Here is a 15,346-nt window from a genome sequence, read left to right as displayed (position 1 = left end):
AACATGAGACGCAGCACGGAGCGACGAACTTTAAAATAGACGCCATGCTTACTCAACAATAGCTCTAATTGTAGTCGTTTGTACTTATTTTATTGGAAATATACAGTGCAGTCTGTTTAATACTCGATAACGGAATCAACATACCGTTCTACATCGGCAGCAGCCATCGTTGTTGTTGTTGAAATGCCTCCACGGCGCTCCACTGCACGGTCATCATTTTTATCCCGCCTCATATTCGATGAGCAGTTGTGATTGGTCGGTCTATCTCGTACCGGGCAGTAATCGAATCTGCCTAGCGAATGAAACATCGTGCTCTTGAGATGAATCTGGTTCCAAAGGCTCCGTAAAAGCACCCGTCTTTATAAACAGCACATATAAGACAAAACATGATTGTATTAACTCCCATCCACCTCCATCGAATATTCACTGCATGTTGCTTTGATAAACGATCTCAAACCTTTTTGTGATGAAGGTATTTGGTAAACGGTGTATTAGCAATATCTACAATAAGCTGATAATGAGAGATCAAGTGCTCCATGTATGAGTTGGCAGAGTAGGCCTACTACGGCTCCACTAGCTTGATTTGTGCAAGAGGGCTTTAATTTTATAATGCAGGCTATAACCCATGTTTATGGCGACCTCATTTAAAGGAGGCAACAAAATAATATATAATACATGATTAGCGTTCATCTAATTTCCGAGCTCATCACTTACGTTAGGTGCTTATGAATAAGCTAATTCACATTTAAATGATGGTAACACGCAAATATAAATACCATTCACCAACATAACAAAGCATTTCACACATGACTGACCAGTGAAGCATTGCATCTAAACGTAGGTCTCCATTTCCCTGATCAGTCAGCTCTTGTAAAACGCACTGTCAATCACGATCATGCATTCACCATTTTTATTGAGTCATTCTTTTGCAACACTCCTGTCTGGAATATAAACACAGTTCAGGACATTGCATAATTTGGGGCCGACTGGCATTTTCCTGAAGTTTCAATGAAGACAACCCAACATCATTTGCATATTTTTATTCAGCAGATCTTTTTTTCTTTTAATATAATGACAAGGTCTATTATAAGGAAAACAAAATTCATACACTGTTTCTGCCGTGATATACAGAGACAGGAGAAGAGAGAGACTGCCAAAGACGAGATCATAACCATTGCAACAGAATGTAAACATTACCGAAAGAGAGAGATAGAGAGTGAGAGATGACCATGATTAATGCTGTAATATCGAGGAAGTTCACGACGTCGGAGCGCGAAGAGGCAGCCATATGGCGACCGAACCGCTCACAAAAACTCTGGGAGTAGTCCTCATCACACAGATTACCACCGGAAGGAACCCCGACATACAACTTAGATTTTCTTGGTTCCGTCCCAGTGCAGCCGTCCCCCCTGCCTAGTCCCTCAGGGAATAAACCAAATTCACACGTTTCAACATATGCTCACATTTACATGGCAAAATCGATCGGGAGAATTAAGAGAATCCGCCGCCAACGACAAGAGAAACCAGAGCTCAAGGCCCTTTCTCGCGTGAACAACGACGTGGATTGGCTGCAGGGCATCGGACAACGGAGGGGGACGATTAGCTGAAAACGGGGGGGGGGGGGGGGGGTGTCATTTTATGAAGCTAACAAAAATAAAACGAAGCATGGCAATTAACACAGATTGGCAATAGTGCAGAGGAACTGGCAAATTGGCCCCGCTGAGATCGAGTGATACATGATGGGTGTTTAGAAGAGAGAACTTTCAACATCAAAACGAGTCTGGATTTCATGTTCAGTAAGATACGAAGATAAGACGGGCGCAGTTATTTAAAAAAAAAGAAACAAAACGGGGGAAAACAAAAAAATAATTAAGCGTTAAAAAAAAATTGGAAAAATAATGACTTGTCGAAACTAAATGGAAGCTGAACGTCAATGCTTGTCGTTTAGTTGATTTTAGGTGATCAAAGGGGGTCTTCCTGACGCGCCTCTCGTCTTCCGCGGGTGGTCTTTGGAATGGTGTTGGGATGGATGGCGTGTTGCGTTTTCGTTCCCGTCTTTTGTTCCGATGTTTTAGCGACGGTAGCCGAACTCATCGGCGTCGTCGGCGCGGAAGTCTCCGTAGCGCCAAATGTTCAACTGCAGAGAGAGATAGAGTGGGAGAGAGCGTGGGAGAGACAGAGACAGATAGAGAGACAGAGACAGAGACAGAGAGAGAGAGAGAGAGAGAGAGAGGGAGACAGACGGAGACAGAGAGGGACAGAGAGCGAGTTAATGTCTTGCAATGAAACAAACAACCATGAAATCTGGGAAAAATCCCCACCTGCTTGTAGGAGACTCTGATAACCACCTCTGGCACATTACGTGTTCAATGGTCAAAACCGGGAAGGAAACGAGTGTGTGTGTGTGTGTAACAGTCATCTTGACCGAATGTAGTGTGTGTTGTTGTGCATGTCTGTGTGTGTGTGTCTGTGTGTATATACCTGTGTGTCGTGTGTCTTTCTGTGTTTGTGCGTGTGTATGTGTCTATATAGGTGTGTGTCGAGCGACCTCCATCTTGACAGTGCAGAGCGGGTGTGTGCGTGTGTGTGTTTAATCACACACAGTCCTGCTGCTGGGGCTCCAGTGCCTTGGAGCCGGCCCAGTCTATTAGGGCCCCTGATTCAGTCTATTAGGGCCCCTGATTGCATTACCTTCAACCTGGTCGGGAATCGCCCCATTGAGCTGAAGTGATGCCTTCCTGCAAAGACACTCTTTACATGTGTGCATGTGTCTCTGTGTGTCAGTGTGAATGTGTTTGTCAGTGTGCATGTGTTTGTGAGTGTGCATGTTTTTGTCAGTGTGCATGTATGTGTCAGTGTGCATGTGTTTGTCAGTGTGTATGTATGTGTCTGTGTGCGTGTGTGTGTGTGTGTGTGCACGTGTGTGTGCACGCGTGTGCATGTGTGTGCGATTCAGAATTGGTCATGTGGAGGCAACAACCATACATGACAGAGCTGGCTTTGTATACGTCCACTTTAGTGACGATAGTGTGTGTGTGTGTGTGTGTGCATGCGTCCGTGTGTATATGTTTGTGTGCGTGTGTTTCTCAGCAAAAGTGTCCTTTTTGTTCTCATCAGCATGCGTGCTCAGCTGTTAACAGCATGATTCACAACTAATTAGTGCGTTCACTCATTAGCACTGGTTGTTGGAACCAACGGGCGCACATGGTCGCCCTCCCCCCCTCCCCATCCCTTGCTCGGATGCCTCCCCCCCCCCCACCAGCGAGTGTTATCCTGACGGGGGGTGCATCGAGCCAATGAGAGGCTGCGGACCGTCGGGGAACGGTACAGCGAGGCGGTTATACGACACGTCACTGGGAGACGGTCGAGCGGTACGCCAGCAGTCAGCAGCAGGAGGAAGGAGGGCTGGCGTCGACGTCTGACAGGAAGTGAGTGGAACGCGGAGTGATTCGATTCATAGCGTGGGCCTCGTGTCCGCGGACGGCACGAGGAGAACGTGCATTTCCCCTGTGGTCCATTAACCCCACTTAACACTGCCTCCATGTCTCCCAGTAGCAGAGTAGGGGGGGCGCGCGCTCATACTGGGACAGCATGGCACATCTCGGCGGGCGTACTCATGGAGACGGAGCGCGGGTGGCAGGCGAGTCATTCTACAGGCGAGCACCAGGTTATCGTTTGACTCACCTTATCAATATCCAAAACCAGCAATAAGTATCCAAATCTCACAGTCTCTTTTTTCACTGCGTATAAACATTTTTTTGTGTATTGTATAGTTTTTTTACATAGCTTAATTTAAAGATGTAACAGTTCATCTTCAACCCTTGCCATACATTGTTGTAACAATGCAAATGAACATTTCCATGCCAATGAAGCTCTTGTGAACCTCGGTGAGAGCCTGTAGGAGAGCGAGCGCAGAGCAGCACAGCGCCCCGTACCTCCGCTCCAGTTGTCATGTTCCGTTCTCCTTTGGTGTCAAGATTACTACTTTCTGCATGACTGTACACTGCGGCTTCCACCGCGATAAGACGGAGGGCTGACGACTTACCCTGGCACTCTTGGCAGACTCCTGGCCAGTCAGGTACTCGTTGACCTGCAGAACAACCGGGAGAGAAGGAGGGGATTAGCACGTAGCATCACCGCAATTAAAGCTTTTGTGTGAGAGTTTAGGATACAGTATTCTAACACATGCACACACACACACGGTCTTCCTTCAACAACCCCATTGACACAGGAAATGCCTTTCCACTCCCTCTCCCACCTCCGGCAGAATAAAGAGCAGAAGTGGTGAATGTGTTGACAGGCTCCAGCCCCGTCGTAGCGGGGGAAGGAGCCGCGATCCCAGGAAACGAGTTCAGGGGCACGGGGGCGCACACCAGCACACACACTTTGTTGTTTATAGGGGCTCAGCAGGAACACACAAACACACACACACAAAGACAACGCACACACATACATATACACACACATACGCACGCACTTTGTTGTTTCAGTCAGCAGGAACACACACACAAATACAAGCACATACCTACAGATACAAATACACACACACACACACTATAAACGTAGGGCAAGGTGGTATATGAAGACCCAGGTAGCGTTCCCCATTGCTCCGTGATGGAGCCTGTGCTAACAGTGTGCCCCTCAGCGAGCTACGAGCTAGGCCTCCTCAGAGCTAGCCCGCCGCCGCTGCTAGCAGGAGGGCTAGCCGCCTCGGGGCTTCGCTAACAGTGGTGGGGGGGCTACGAGGGGGCGTTTGAGGACGATTCGCGCGTCCAATCAGAAGCTGTACCGTCTCCAAAGCTCCACTGGAGAGACAGCAGGTGTGTCGTCAACAAATGTACAGAAGGAAGCTGAAGCGCGTACAGCATTCGTATTCTGCAATGTATTCATTACAGGACGAGATACTGTAGTGAACGCTGACAGTGGTGGGGAACTTGCAGAGGAATGGACACTGTGCACACACACGCGCACACACACACACACACACACACACACACACACACACACACACACACACACACACACACACACACACACACACACACACACACACACACACACACACACACACACACACACACACACACACACACACACAAATTGATTTCAAAGGCTAGCAGTGAGAGATAAGAAGAGACAGAGCAGGCGAGCGAGCGAGAGAGGGATAGCGATTGAGGCCAATGAGAAAGTTGAACATATTGACCAACCCTGCTAGAGGAGCCATTTAGCGTCATTGACTCAAGCGGCGATGATTCACAGCAGGATTAATTAACTGAGGAAGGAGAAGGAGCAACCGCCGAAAGTGGTGTGTGTGTATAGCAGCTTTGGAATGCTAGGACAACAACAACAACAGAGTCTACTTTGCAGTGTCTAAACACACACACACGCACACAAGGTGAGCGATGAGTCTGCAGGATAAGCCTACGAACCAAGCCTATTCAAGGAAAAGATTAAGACGCACACACACGCACACAAAAATAGATGGATGGAAAAACACACACACACAGGGACACACACACAGACCTAAGCAAGACGTCCAGATGTTCTAAGTGCATAAAGTAGATGAGGTGCAGCAGTTTAATTGCTTAGCTAGCCGGTGTATGTAGGTTGATGTGATGGCTGCACTGCACACATCACCGCCAGAACACGAGAGGTACAGCTGGATGCTACAGCTGCCCTGCGCGACCACGTGTGCGTGCGTGTGCGCGTGTGTGTGTGCGTGTGTGTCTGAGGTGTGCGAGGACAAGAGAAGTTGCTGTGGTTGCATAAGTCATCCATCAAAGCCAGGGGAAGGAGATATATTTTGGGGACAGGGGGACGAGTTGGTGGGGGGGGGGCCGAGGCCGTCAGACAGATGTCTCCATATGGCGACGCGCTGCTGACGGTATTACAAAGACACGCTGATGCAACCAGCTCCCACTTCCTGTTTCCAGAGAGGAAGGCTGAGAGAGAGTGAGAGTGTGTGCGTGCGTGCGTGTGTGTGTAGGTGCGCGTCTGTGTGTGTGTGTATGTGGCTGCGTGCATGTGTGTATGTAGCTGTGTGTTTGTGTAAGTGTGTGTGCTATTTGTTTGTTTCAGGCTGTGTGTGTGTGTGTGTGTGTGTGTGTGTGTGTGTGACTTGGCACAATGTACGCAATGTGCGTGCATTGTGATTCCATACTTTTCCCACCCTTTCCTCATCCATATCCCTCCACGACCAACGGAACGGGAGCACGGACCACCGGATCCCACCGCAGAGCACGAGCACCAATCAGGCAGCAGGCTGACGGGTCCGTGGGGTGGGGGGGGGGGGGTTAAGTTCGTGAATAGGTCCTATGAGCGCCACTTCAGAACGGAAGAACGGAAACGCACACACGTCATTCAGACCCAGAACAGGAAGACAGACACAAATCAGTTAGGGGGCGATCAGCGATCTGACAGCGCCTGAGTGCATGTGAACACAATCAGAGCATAAACAGAGAGAACCCGAATGCCTCGGTGTAGTGCGGTGCTTCGGGTGTTCGCTCCCTCTCACCATGAGGTCCATGGACGTTCCCCTGTCTGGGTACATCCCTTAACGCCGGGCCTCCCAGTTGAACGCAAATCGACACAAAATAAAATATCAGCAACGTGGCAAAAGTGTGTGTTGACCCCACACAAGTCCCCATATGGCGGGCAGATGTCCCTTCATTCTGACTGGTGGACAGCATGAGTCCTCGCCACACAAGTGTGTGTATGTTTGTGTATGTGTGTGATTCGGCCATCACACACACATGAATATGTTGCTTTTGATCAGGAAGATGGCAGAGCAGTGTGTGAGCAGGTGCTCTTCAGTGTGGGGGACAGATGCTCTCCGTGTGTGTGTGTGCGCGTGTGTGTGTGTGTCAGTGTGACCTTTTCATGGTACTGTGGTTGTTACAATGTAAAGTATGTCATTTTTAAAAGCTTGGAAGGTCAGAGCTGTGGCCGGGCCGCCTGGGACGCCCGTTTGCCACGGTGGATCAGCATTAACACAAGTGCGTCGCGTACTTTACTTTAACGTGTTAGAAGTGCGCACAGACGAAAATATGGAAATGACATTTGTGAGTACAGCTCGGTCCGGTGTCTGTTTCTTCTTCATGCGGCGGTGGACGAGGGTCGCGGTGAACGTGTGATTCTCACATGAAGGCGCCTTCGCTGACAGGTGGTGCGGTCTGGTTCTGGCAGGAAGAGGCGTGCGTTTGATCGACTCAGAGCGGCTGCCTGCTTTCCAGTGTCTGTGCATGTCTGTCTGAGTGAGTTTATCTACCCAAGAATGTGTGTGTGTGTGTGTGTGTGTGTGTGTGTGTGTGTGTGTGTGTGTGTGTGTGTGTGTGTGTGTGTGTGTGTGTCAGGGAGTGAGAGAGAGAAAGAGAAAGGGCGAGAAAAAAAGTTTGAGAGAGTATGTATCCGAGTGTGTGTGTGTGTGTGTGTGTGTGTGTGTGTGTGTGTGTGTGTGCGCCTATGTCTGTGTATCCGAGCTTGTGTGTGTCTTAGTCAGTGTGTGTATCCCAGTGTGTGTGTACGTGCGTGCGCGTGTGTGCGTGGCTCAGCGGGGAGCCCGGCGGCCGGGGGCACCGGGCCCAGGTGGTGTTCTGGTGGAGCGCGGTGAGAGGAGTGATGGATCTGATGGCAGCCTCGCGACAGGGCATGTGCTCGTCTGGTGCGTAGGTGAGCTGCCCTCGTCTCATTTCACAGACGGAATTGAATCAAATAAATAAATACAGACACAAACAAGCCCGCTACAAGCTGGGACTGTGGGGGACAGTTAGCATCGTGGGGAGAGAGCAGTGGAAGGACCAAGAGAGACGGTGAGAGAGAGACAGAGAGGGAGAGCGACAGAGAGGGAGAGCGACAGAGAGAGAGAGACAGAGAGAGACAGAGACCGAGAGGGAGAGATAGTGACAGTGAGAATAGAGGTAGAGAGGGAGAGCGACAGAGAGAGAGACAGAGACAGAGACAGAGACAGAGTGACAGTGAGAATAGAGACAGAGAGACGGTGAGAGAGACAGAGAGACAGAGAGACAGAGAGACAGATACAGAGAGACAGAGAAAAAAAGAGACGGAGAGAGAGACAGAAAGAGCAGAGACGGAGAAGGAGAGAACTAAAGAGAGAGAATGTGAGGATTGAGGATTTGAGAACAGAGAAAAATAATGCGAGGACAGAGAGAGAGCATGACAGGATAGAGTATGTAGTCATGGTTTCAGCACTGTTCTCTCTCTACCGATGAGATGTGAAGCCATGTGAAAGCCAGCCTTGCTGATGGGGAACAATGGACTTGTACACCGCGCATTCACAATGAGCAGGATCGTATGCACGGTCTCCCAGACACGAGCAGTTAAACGCAGAGACCTCCCAGTCGGTGTGCCTCTGAAGCAGTGTTATTCGGGCCCTTGTAAACGGGTCACGACACAAACGCTTAAAACGCTATGAAGAAAAACAACAAGGTGCGGAGCGCACCAGCAGTCTACGTTCGCTGAATAATGATGAATCAGAAGATAAGTGGATGGATCTCTGTGCGTTTGTCTCTCTTACGAGTGTAGTCTGAGGCCACCGTGGAGTTGAGCCAACTACCCAGGATGCAACAGTACAATGGCAGAGTATTTGGGGAAGTGTGAGCACTTAATCCCAAAGCATAATCCCCCGCATCAATCTACACGAGCGAAACAAACCGCGAGATGAATCCAGCGAGGAGGCGCGTGTTTAGATGATACGTGCTGAGCGGGGAGACGGCTGCCCGCAGTGTGGGCGGGGCCACGGCGGTGAAGGCCACACTCTGGGAGGGACATTGAATGTGCCGGTATAACATATTATATAATTTGAAAAATATAAAAAAGCATGTGCAAGATGCAAGCTTGTGTCCAACACTTGATGCGTATATATATATATATATGTATATATGTGTGTGTGTGTGTGTGTGTGTGTGTGTGTGTGTGTGTGTGTGTGTGTGTGTGTGTGTGTGTATGTATTTCTATGTGTATATGTGTGTATGTTCATGCGTGTAGTCTGTGTGAATGTCTATGGGTAATTAGGTGCATGTGTATTTGTTAGTCTATGTGTGCGTGTGTGTGTGTGTGTGTGTTGGTGTTTGTGCGTCAGTGCGCTGTGCGTTCAGGATCCCAGACCTTCCTCTCTGTGCGTGTGCATGACTAACTACACGCAGAGTACAGAGTGGCACGTAGAGAGGGCTCCAGCGCGGCACTCGGGGGTTAAGGAGGACTCGGGGCCCGGTAAGGGGAGCCTGAGGGGCCCTCGACCTGGCACAGGGCACAGGGCTGGCCCTCCATGCAGACTCCCCAACGCGTGGATGAATTACAGTGTGTGTCGGCCTCTCTGTGTGCCCATGTTTGTGTGTCCCTGTGTGTTTTTGTATGTCCCTGTGTGTGTGTGTGACCCTGTGTGTGCTTGTGTGTCCCTGTGTGTGTGACCCTGTGTGTGCTTGTGTGTCCCTGTGTGTTTCCCTGTGTGTGTGTGTGTTTATCCATCTGTGGAGGTAGGAATAGAGTTTGGGTATCGGCGCGTGTCGGCTAGGGCCCCATCAAAGGGACCGCCTCGGCAGGCGCCGTGGCAACCGGCTGTTTGCGCGCGTGCGTGTGTGAGTGCGGGGGTGCGTGGGTGCGTGTGTGAGTGCGTGCACGTGCCCCTGCACACCCCAACAGTCAATAACACAGGAGCAGAAAAAGCGTCCATTAAAATGTTCCATCTCCAACTTTACTCTCTCAAATGAGATATTGAGCCATTGGTCACGCTTTCACACACGGTAAAAGGTCCCAGAGAGAGAGAGACCGAGGGACATAGACAGAGGGAGAGAGGGAGACAGGGAGAGAGAGAGACGGAGAGAGAGAGAGACCGAGAGATAGAGAGGGAGAGAGGGAGACAGGGAGAGAGGGAGAGAGGGAGAGAGAGAGACAGAGACACAGACAGAGAGAGACAGACAGGGAGACAGAGACAGAGACAGAGACAGAGACAGAGAGAGAGAGAGAGAGAGAGAGAGAGAGAGAGAGAGAGAGAGAGAGGGGGAGAGACAGAGAGAGAGAGAGGGAGAGAGACAGAGAGAAAGAGAGAGACAGACAGAAAGACAGACAGAGACAGAGAGACCGAGAGACAGAGGGAGACAAAGAGAGAGAGAGAGAGACAGAGACTGAGAGACCGAGAGACAGAGGGAGACAAAGAAAGAGAGAGAGAGAGACAGAGGAAAGTTTGGTCATGAGTAAAGAGTCGGGGATAAGCTGTCAGCCAAACCACTGGTGGATTGGCTGACGTATGCTGCATAAGACAACTCACTGGGGGACGGCGGTGAACGTACATTCAGTGCGTGCGCGTTGGCTGGTGGTTGTGTTGCTGGAGGCCGTGAGGTGACCCCTCCACAGGGCTCTGTCGGGGTCCCCCTGCTGTCTGCCACCCTCGAGCCCAACACCAGGGGAAATGAAAGGAGACGGCCCCGCAGGTCGCCTCTCACCAAGCAGCCCTACAGGAAGCCCCTCTCCCAGGGGGGCCATCACCCCCCCCCCCCCCCCCCACGTCGCTCCCCCAAAGCACAGCGGCGGCAAACTACGGATCCCCATGTGCCTTCACACCTGTGCTCAACAGCGCAATTACACGGTGATAAACGGAACTACAATTCCCAGGAGTCATCATCACTACAGGCTTTTCTTTCCTAATTTCCTGTTAAGTTTTTTTTCTGGGCCGAAAAAAAAATGTAAGCCATCGGTGATTCGGAAAAACGCCAAATTCGGGTTCCACCGGCCATCCCAATGACAGCACCAGAGAGGGCTAATTACTGCAGAACAGAGAACCCGACATCCCGACAGTGTGCCGACACTGCAGAGGCATAAAAAGGAGCAGACTGCCATCATGAACCGGTACGTTCAGGTCGCTCCTTATAAAGACATTTTAAGGAACCTTCACAATACGACCGCCGTAATGTCAGCCGCAGAATAAGAACAGGCCTTAATGTGAATGAATAAAGTAGCAGTAATCCAGCCCTACATCGTTAACGATGTCAGAACGCTGGTTCTATAGTCACAGCTCTAATGACGGGACGGATATTTGAAACCTTTTTTAAGCGGGGGTCGATATGAGATCTTCATGCCACATTGCTGCTAGTGATTGATAATAATTGTGCTGGTGAAATCGAGGGAGACAGACACTTCCCCGTTTCCGATTGACTTGTAATTGGAAAATGGCAAATGATTAGCTTGTACCGCTAATGACTTTGCACCCTCCGACGAATTCAACGTGTCAAGTTGTCTGCCGAGGGCGCGACACAACGTTGAAACACCGCCCGCGCCGTGTACGCCCGCGCCGTGTACGCCCGCGCCGTGTACGCCCGCGCCGTGTACGCCCGCGCCGTGTACGACCGCGCCGTGTACGACCGCGCCGTGTACGCCCGCGCCGTGTACGCCCGCGCCGTGTACGACCGCGCCGTGTACGCCCGCGCCGCGTACGCCCGCGCCGTGTACGACCGCGCACCGACGAATCTGCTGCACACACACCTCGCACACCTCTCTCATGCCACCTCTTAAAAAACTAATATGACACGCAGGCATTACCGGGCACAACACGCTGAGCAAGGCACAAATAATCATTAATGGCGTTTTGAATCATAGTTCCTCCTGGGGAGCCGAGAGCTAGGTCTGCTTCAAATTACTGCAATGCTTTATTTCCTGGAGATTAATAAAACTAAATGAGAATAAATGAAACACGAGCATCCCAAGGGAATTAGGAAGGAAACGCCGGCAAACGCCGGAACGTTACGGGGCTCGAGTCCCCGAGTTCAGAGAGGGAGCTGGGAGACAAAGTCCCGGGGAGGGAGACGCGAGGAGGAGGGGAGACGGCTCAGAGCGAGAGGAGGGGAGAGAGGAGAGGAGGAATGAGGAGAGAGAGGAGGAGAGGAGGAATGAGGAGAGAGGGGAGAGGAGGAGAGGAGGAATGAGGAGAGAGAGGAGGAGAGGAGGAATGAGGAGAGAGGGGAGGAGAGGAGGAGAGGGAGGAGAGGAGGAATGAGGAGAGAGGGGAGGAGAGGAGAGGAGGAGAGGGAGGAGAGGAGGAATGAGGAGAGAGAGGAGGAATGAGGAGAGAGAGGAGGAGAGGAGGAGAGGGAGGAGAGGAGGAATGAGGAGAAAGAGGAGGAATGAAGAGAAGAGAGGAGAGGAGAGGAGGAGAGAGGAGAGAGGGGAGAGGAGAGAGGAGAGGAGGAGAGAGGAGAGGAGGAGAGAGGGGAGAGGAGAGAGGAGAGGAGGAGAGAGGAGAGGAGGAGAGAGGGGAGAGGAGAGGAGGAGAGAGGGGAGAGGAGAGACGAGAGGCAGGACGGCGGCGTGCGATGGAGAGATATTAGGGAGGTTAAGGGGAAGAGGGAGAGTGTGAATAGGTAGGAGGATGGCGGGGTGCCAGCGGCGGCACGGTGCCACTGTTGTGGCGGCCGGGCCTTGCCAGGAGGCTGTTTGGGAAGGCCTCAGGCTGCCCCAGCCAAGAGGAGGAGGAGGCTGTGCTCTCGGTTGTTGGCGAGGAAGGTAAAAAAGCCAGGGGTGGTCGAGTCAGGTGGGAGGTTTCCTTCCAAAACTGATTTGGTTTCCGCCCAGATCTTGGATAAGCGAGGGAAGGACGTGTAGCCCTAAAGGGGGTTGTATGTGTCACACAGAGGCTGTTTAGATATAAGCTTTATAAAATGTAATGTGAGGCTCCCCCCGAAAGATCTTTTAAAAAAATAGGACTCCCGTGATTCTCGCTGTATAATTAAAACCCATCTTGACACACGCGATAATTAAACGGAGCCTTCAATCCTTTTTTACCTAGCTCATTAATGACTATGTAGGAGGAATGTCTGGAACCTATGTTAATACGGTCTGGGGCTGACAGCGATCACTAACCCCCTAACCTCTTGGGTGTGGAGACCCCCCCCCACCCCGCAGCCCACCGAACCGCACCACCTATACAGACGTACACATCCCGTTCCCGGGTAGCGGGCTTCCCGACGCTCCAAACCCTACAGGGCTGAGATGGGAAGGCGCGATCAGTCTGGGCTCGTTGCGAGGGAGCCGGGGCAGAGGCTGAGCAGGAGACCACTAAAGCCGCCGGCCAGCGCTCCATAGATCAGAGAGGGGCTTTATACTTTGGATTGAATATCTTTAACGCCATTTCCATTATAGGGCGCGAGAGCGTGCGACGGCGCCCCCGGAAACGAGCCGCGGCGTTCCCGATGTTTATCCTCTCCGTGATCTCTGCCGTGTCTGCGTGCCATTCGTGGTCCTTCCCGATCGACTCCATAACGGATGAGGCAATGGTATCACTCCGAGGGAATTATCTCCATGTTAAAACCACACGGCCGCGTGGGCCCGGCTATACGGTACGACAGATGAATATCAGATGGGAATCCCCACTCTGAGATTACTGGCTGTCGTATGTTCTTTAATAAAAAAAAGGAAAGAGATGTGTGAAGGCTGCACTCTGAATACGGGCACCATAGGACGCATGTGACCCAAGTGACCATGGCTTAATTTAAATGTACATTTTTGGGTCACTCCTGCATCTGCTGGGGTTATGTTTAATACTTTAATGCCTTCGCTCAATCCGTCCAAACACTCAGGACTTCCGACTCCTGCGCGGCTCAACGTTTTTGCCTTTGCGTTTGTCCTCAGCCTGTGACCTCCCGTCTCTGTTTGAGTCATCTCATCTCTCTCGCCGCGTCCTCTGCATCGCGGTGCACTTTAGTCTGCACGCGTACTGCTCACAGGTGTAGGCAGGCTGGCGCGATGCTACGGGGAGCTAGCGTACGGCTACAGGCGGCACATACCAATAGGCTTATAGAGTATGGATATAGCGCCGCGAGCATTTAGCTGAGAGAACATTTACAAAGTACTGTCCCTTTGAAACTCCAATGAGCGATCCATTAGTTATGGTATGATATCTCCAGCCACATTTCAGGCCTCTCGGATATACATTTCTAATGATTTCCCCCATGCAGGTCGGCCACTCTGATCCTTTTACCTGCACCCTAACACTCCATAACCCCATTTCACTTTCATTATTCAACCATTAGGATAATAGTGGCAAGCCATACGTCCTTGCTGCATTAGGAAACCGCAATGTGGAATATATGGAGGTGTGGGGTAGAGATCCAGAGGCATTGCCATAAAAAACTTGAAGTGTTAAAAAAGCATAGAAGTCAGCGATAAAAAAAAGAAACGGCTCCTCCCGCGGCCTTACAGCCTGAATGGCGACGCTAAAGCTCTCTCTCACCTTCAGGGATCTTGCGGCGGTCTATTGATGTGGCAGCGATATGCCGGTGTACATTACAGCCCATCTGCTATGCAATACTTAACAGCAGACCTCCGATAACAAAAGGCCCCGCGCGGATCCCCAGGGGCGGGTAAAGAGAGGAGGATATGGACGGACTGGAACCAATGGGGGGGGGGGCGTTCGTTTAAGGAGCTTGCCGGAGGTCCGCAGAGGTAGAGAGAGACGACCAGAGCAAGAGAGGAGTGTTGACAAAGTGAGCAACACCATCCAAAGCAGAACAAATATCACCCGGGTGTGAAGCCTAAAAGCAGGTGCTGGCATGAATCAGCCGGAGAACAAAACCTCCATTTCCTTGGCTGTGTCTTTGTTGTGGACCCGGCGGGACGCGGCCATTCATTATATTTGCTCTCTAAAGTGTGATATTGAAACAAGCGTTGGTGCACTCTGGTGCATCTTCAAGGGACGACAACAAAGAGAACGAGAAGGGTTTCCCAATAAGATCAGCTGACAGACAATGCCTAAAGAGCCGATGCTTAAGCCCACAGCCCAATGATCACAGAGAAGCCATTTGCTCTGGCCCACGCCTGTCTAAAATCTGCATAGTCTATAAGCCTATTAGCCTTGCGGCTGGGGGGGCTTAATCACTGACCTTCTGTAGGCACCATTAACCGCCGGCTGCATTGTGATCCCTTCTACCAGCCGCAGCACAGAGGTCACTACAGTAAAACCACACTGATGCACACTGCATTATTGACTAACTGCCCCAACAAACCCCTGCCTCTTTATGGCCCATGCATCGCTATGTGTGCATGCGCATGTTTAGAGGGGTGTGTGTGTGTGTGTGTGTGTGTGTGTGTGTGTGTGTGTGTGTGTGTGTGTGTGTGTGTGTGTGTGTGTGTGTGTGTGTGTGTGTGTGTGTGTACTTAGAGAGATTGCCTGGCCGACCCCGGTCGGACATGTGTCCGATCCGTCCTCCGTGATGGAGCGGTAAACAACGACTCTATAGCCCCGTGGTCGCGCCCGTTTGCTCGAGGGCCCAGGGCCCAGGGAGTAGGGAGGGACGCTACAATCAGCGGGATTGAAGAGGACACGCCGTCCCATCTCTACCGG

The 15,346-nt window shown here is 51.2% G+C and overlaps 1 protein-coding gene across 1 annotated transcript in view; it reads right to left on the bottom strand.

Moving 5' to 3' along the window:
* Positions 1–894: 894 nt before the first annotated feature.
* snd1 (staphylococcal nuclease and tudor domain containing 1) overlaps positions 895–15,346 on the bottom strand; it is a 193,844-nt gene continuing 179,392 nt past the window's right edge. The window contains exons 24-25 of the mRNA XM_056578800.1: positions 4,046–4,090; positions 895–2,137 (exon numbers count right to left, since the gene is read on the bottom strand). Coding sequence (XP_056434775.1) covers positions 2,072–2,137; positions 4,046–4,090 — 111 coding nt within the window. The 3' untranslated portion in view covers positions 895–2,071. The remainder of the gene's footprint in view (positions 2,138–4,045; positions 4,091–15,346) is intronic.

Source organism: Gadus chalcogrammus, chromosome 19, assembly GCF_026213295.1.
Source record: "Gadus chalcogrammus isolate NIFS_2021 chromosome 19, NIFS_Gcha_1.0, whole genome shotgun sequence".
Taxonomy (NCBI): domain Eukaryota; kingdom Metazoa; phylum Chordata; class Actinopteri; order Gadiformes; family Gadidae; genus Gadus; species Gadus chalcogrammus.
The sequence above is the reverse complement of the archived record's forward strand: the minus strand, read 5'-3'. Positions and strand labels throughout refer to the sequence as shown.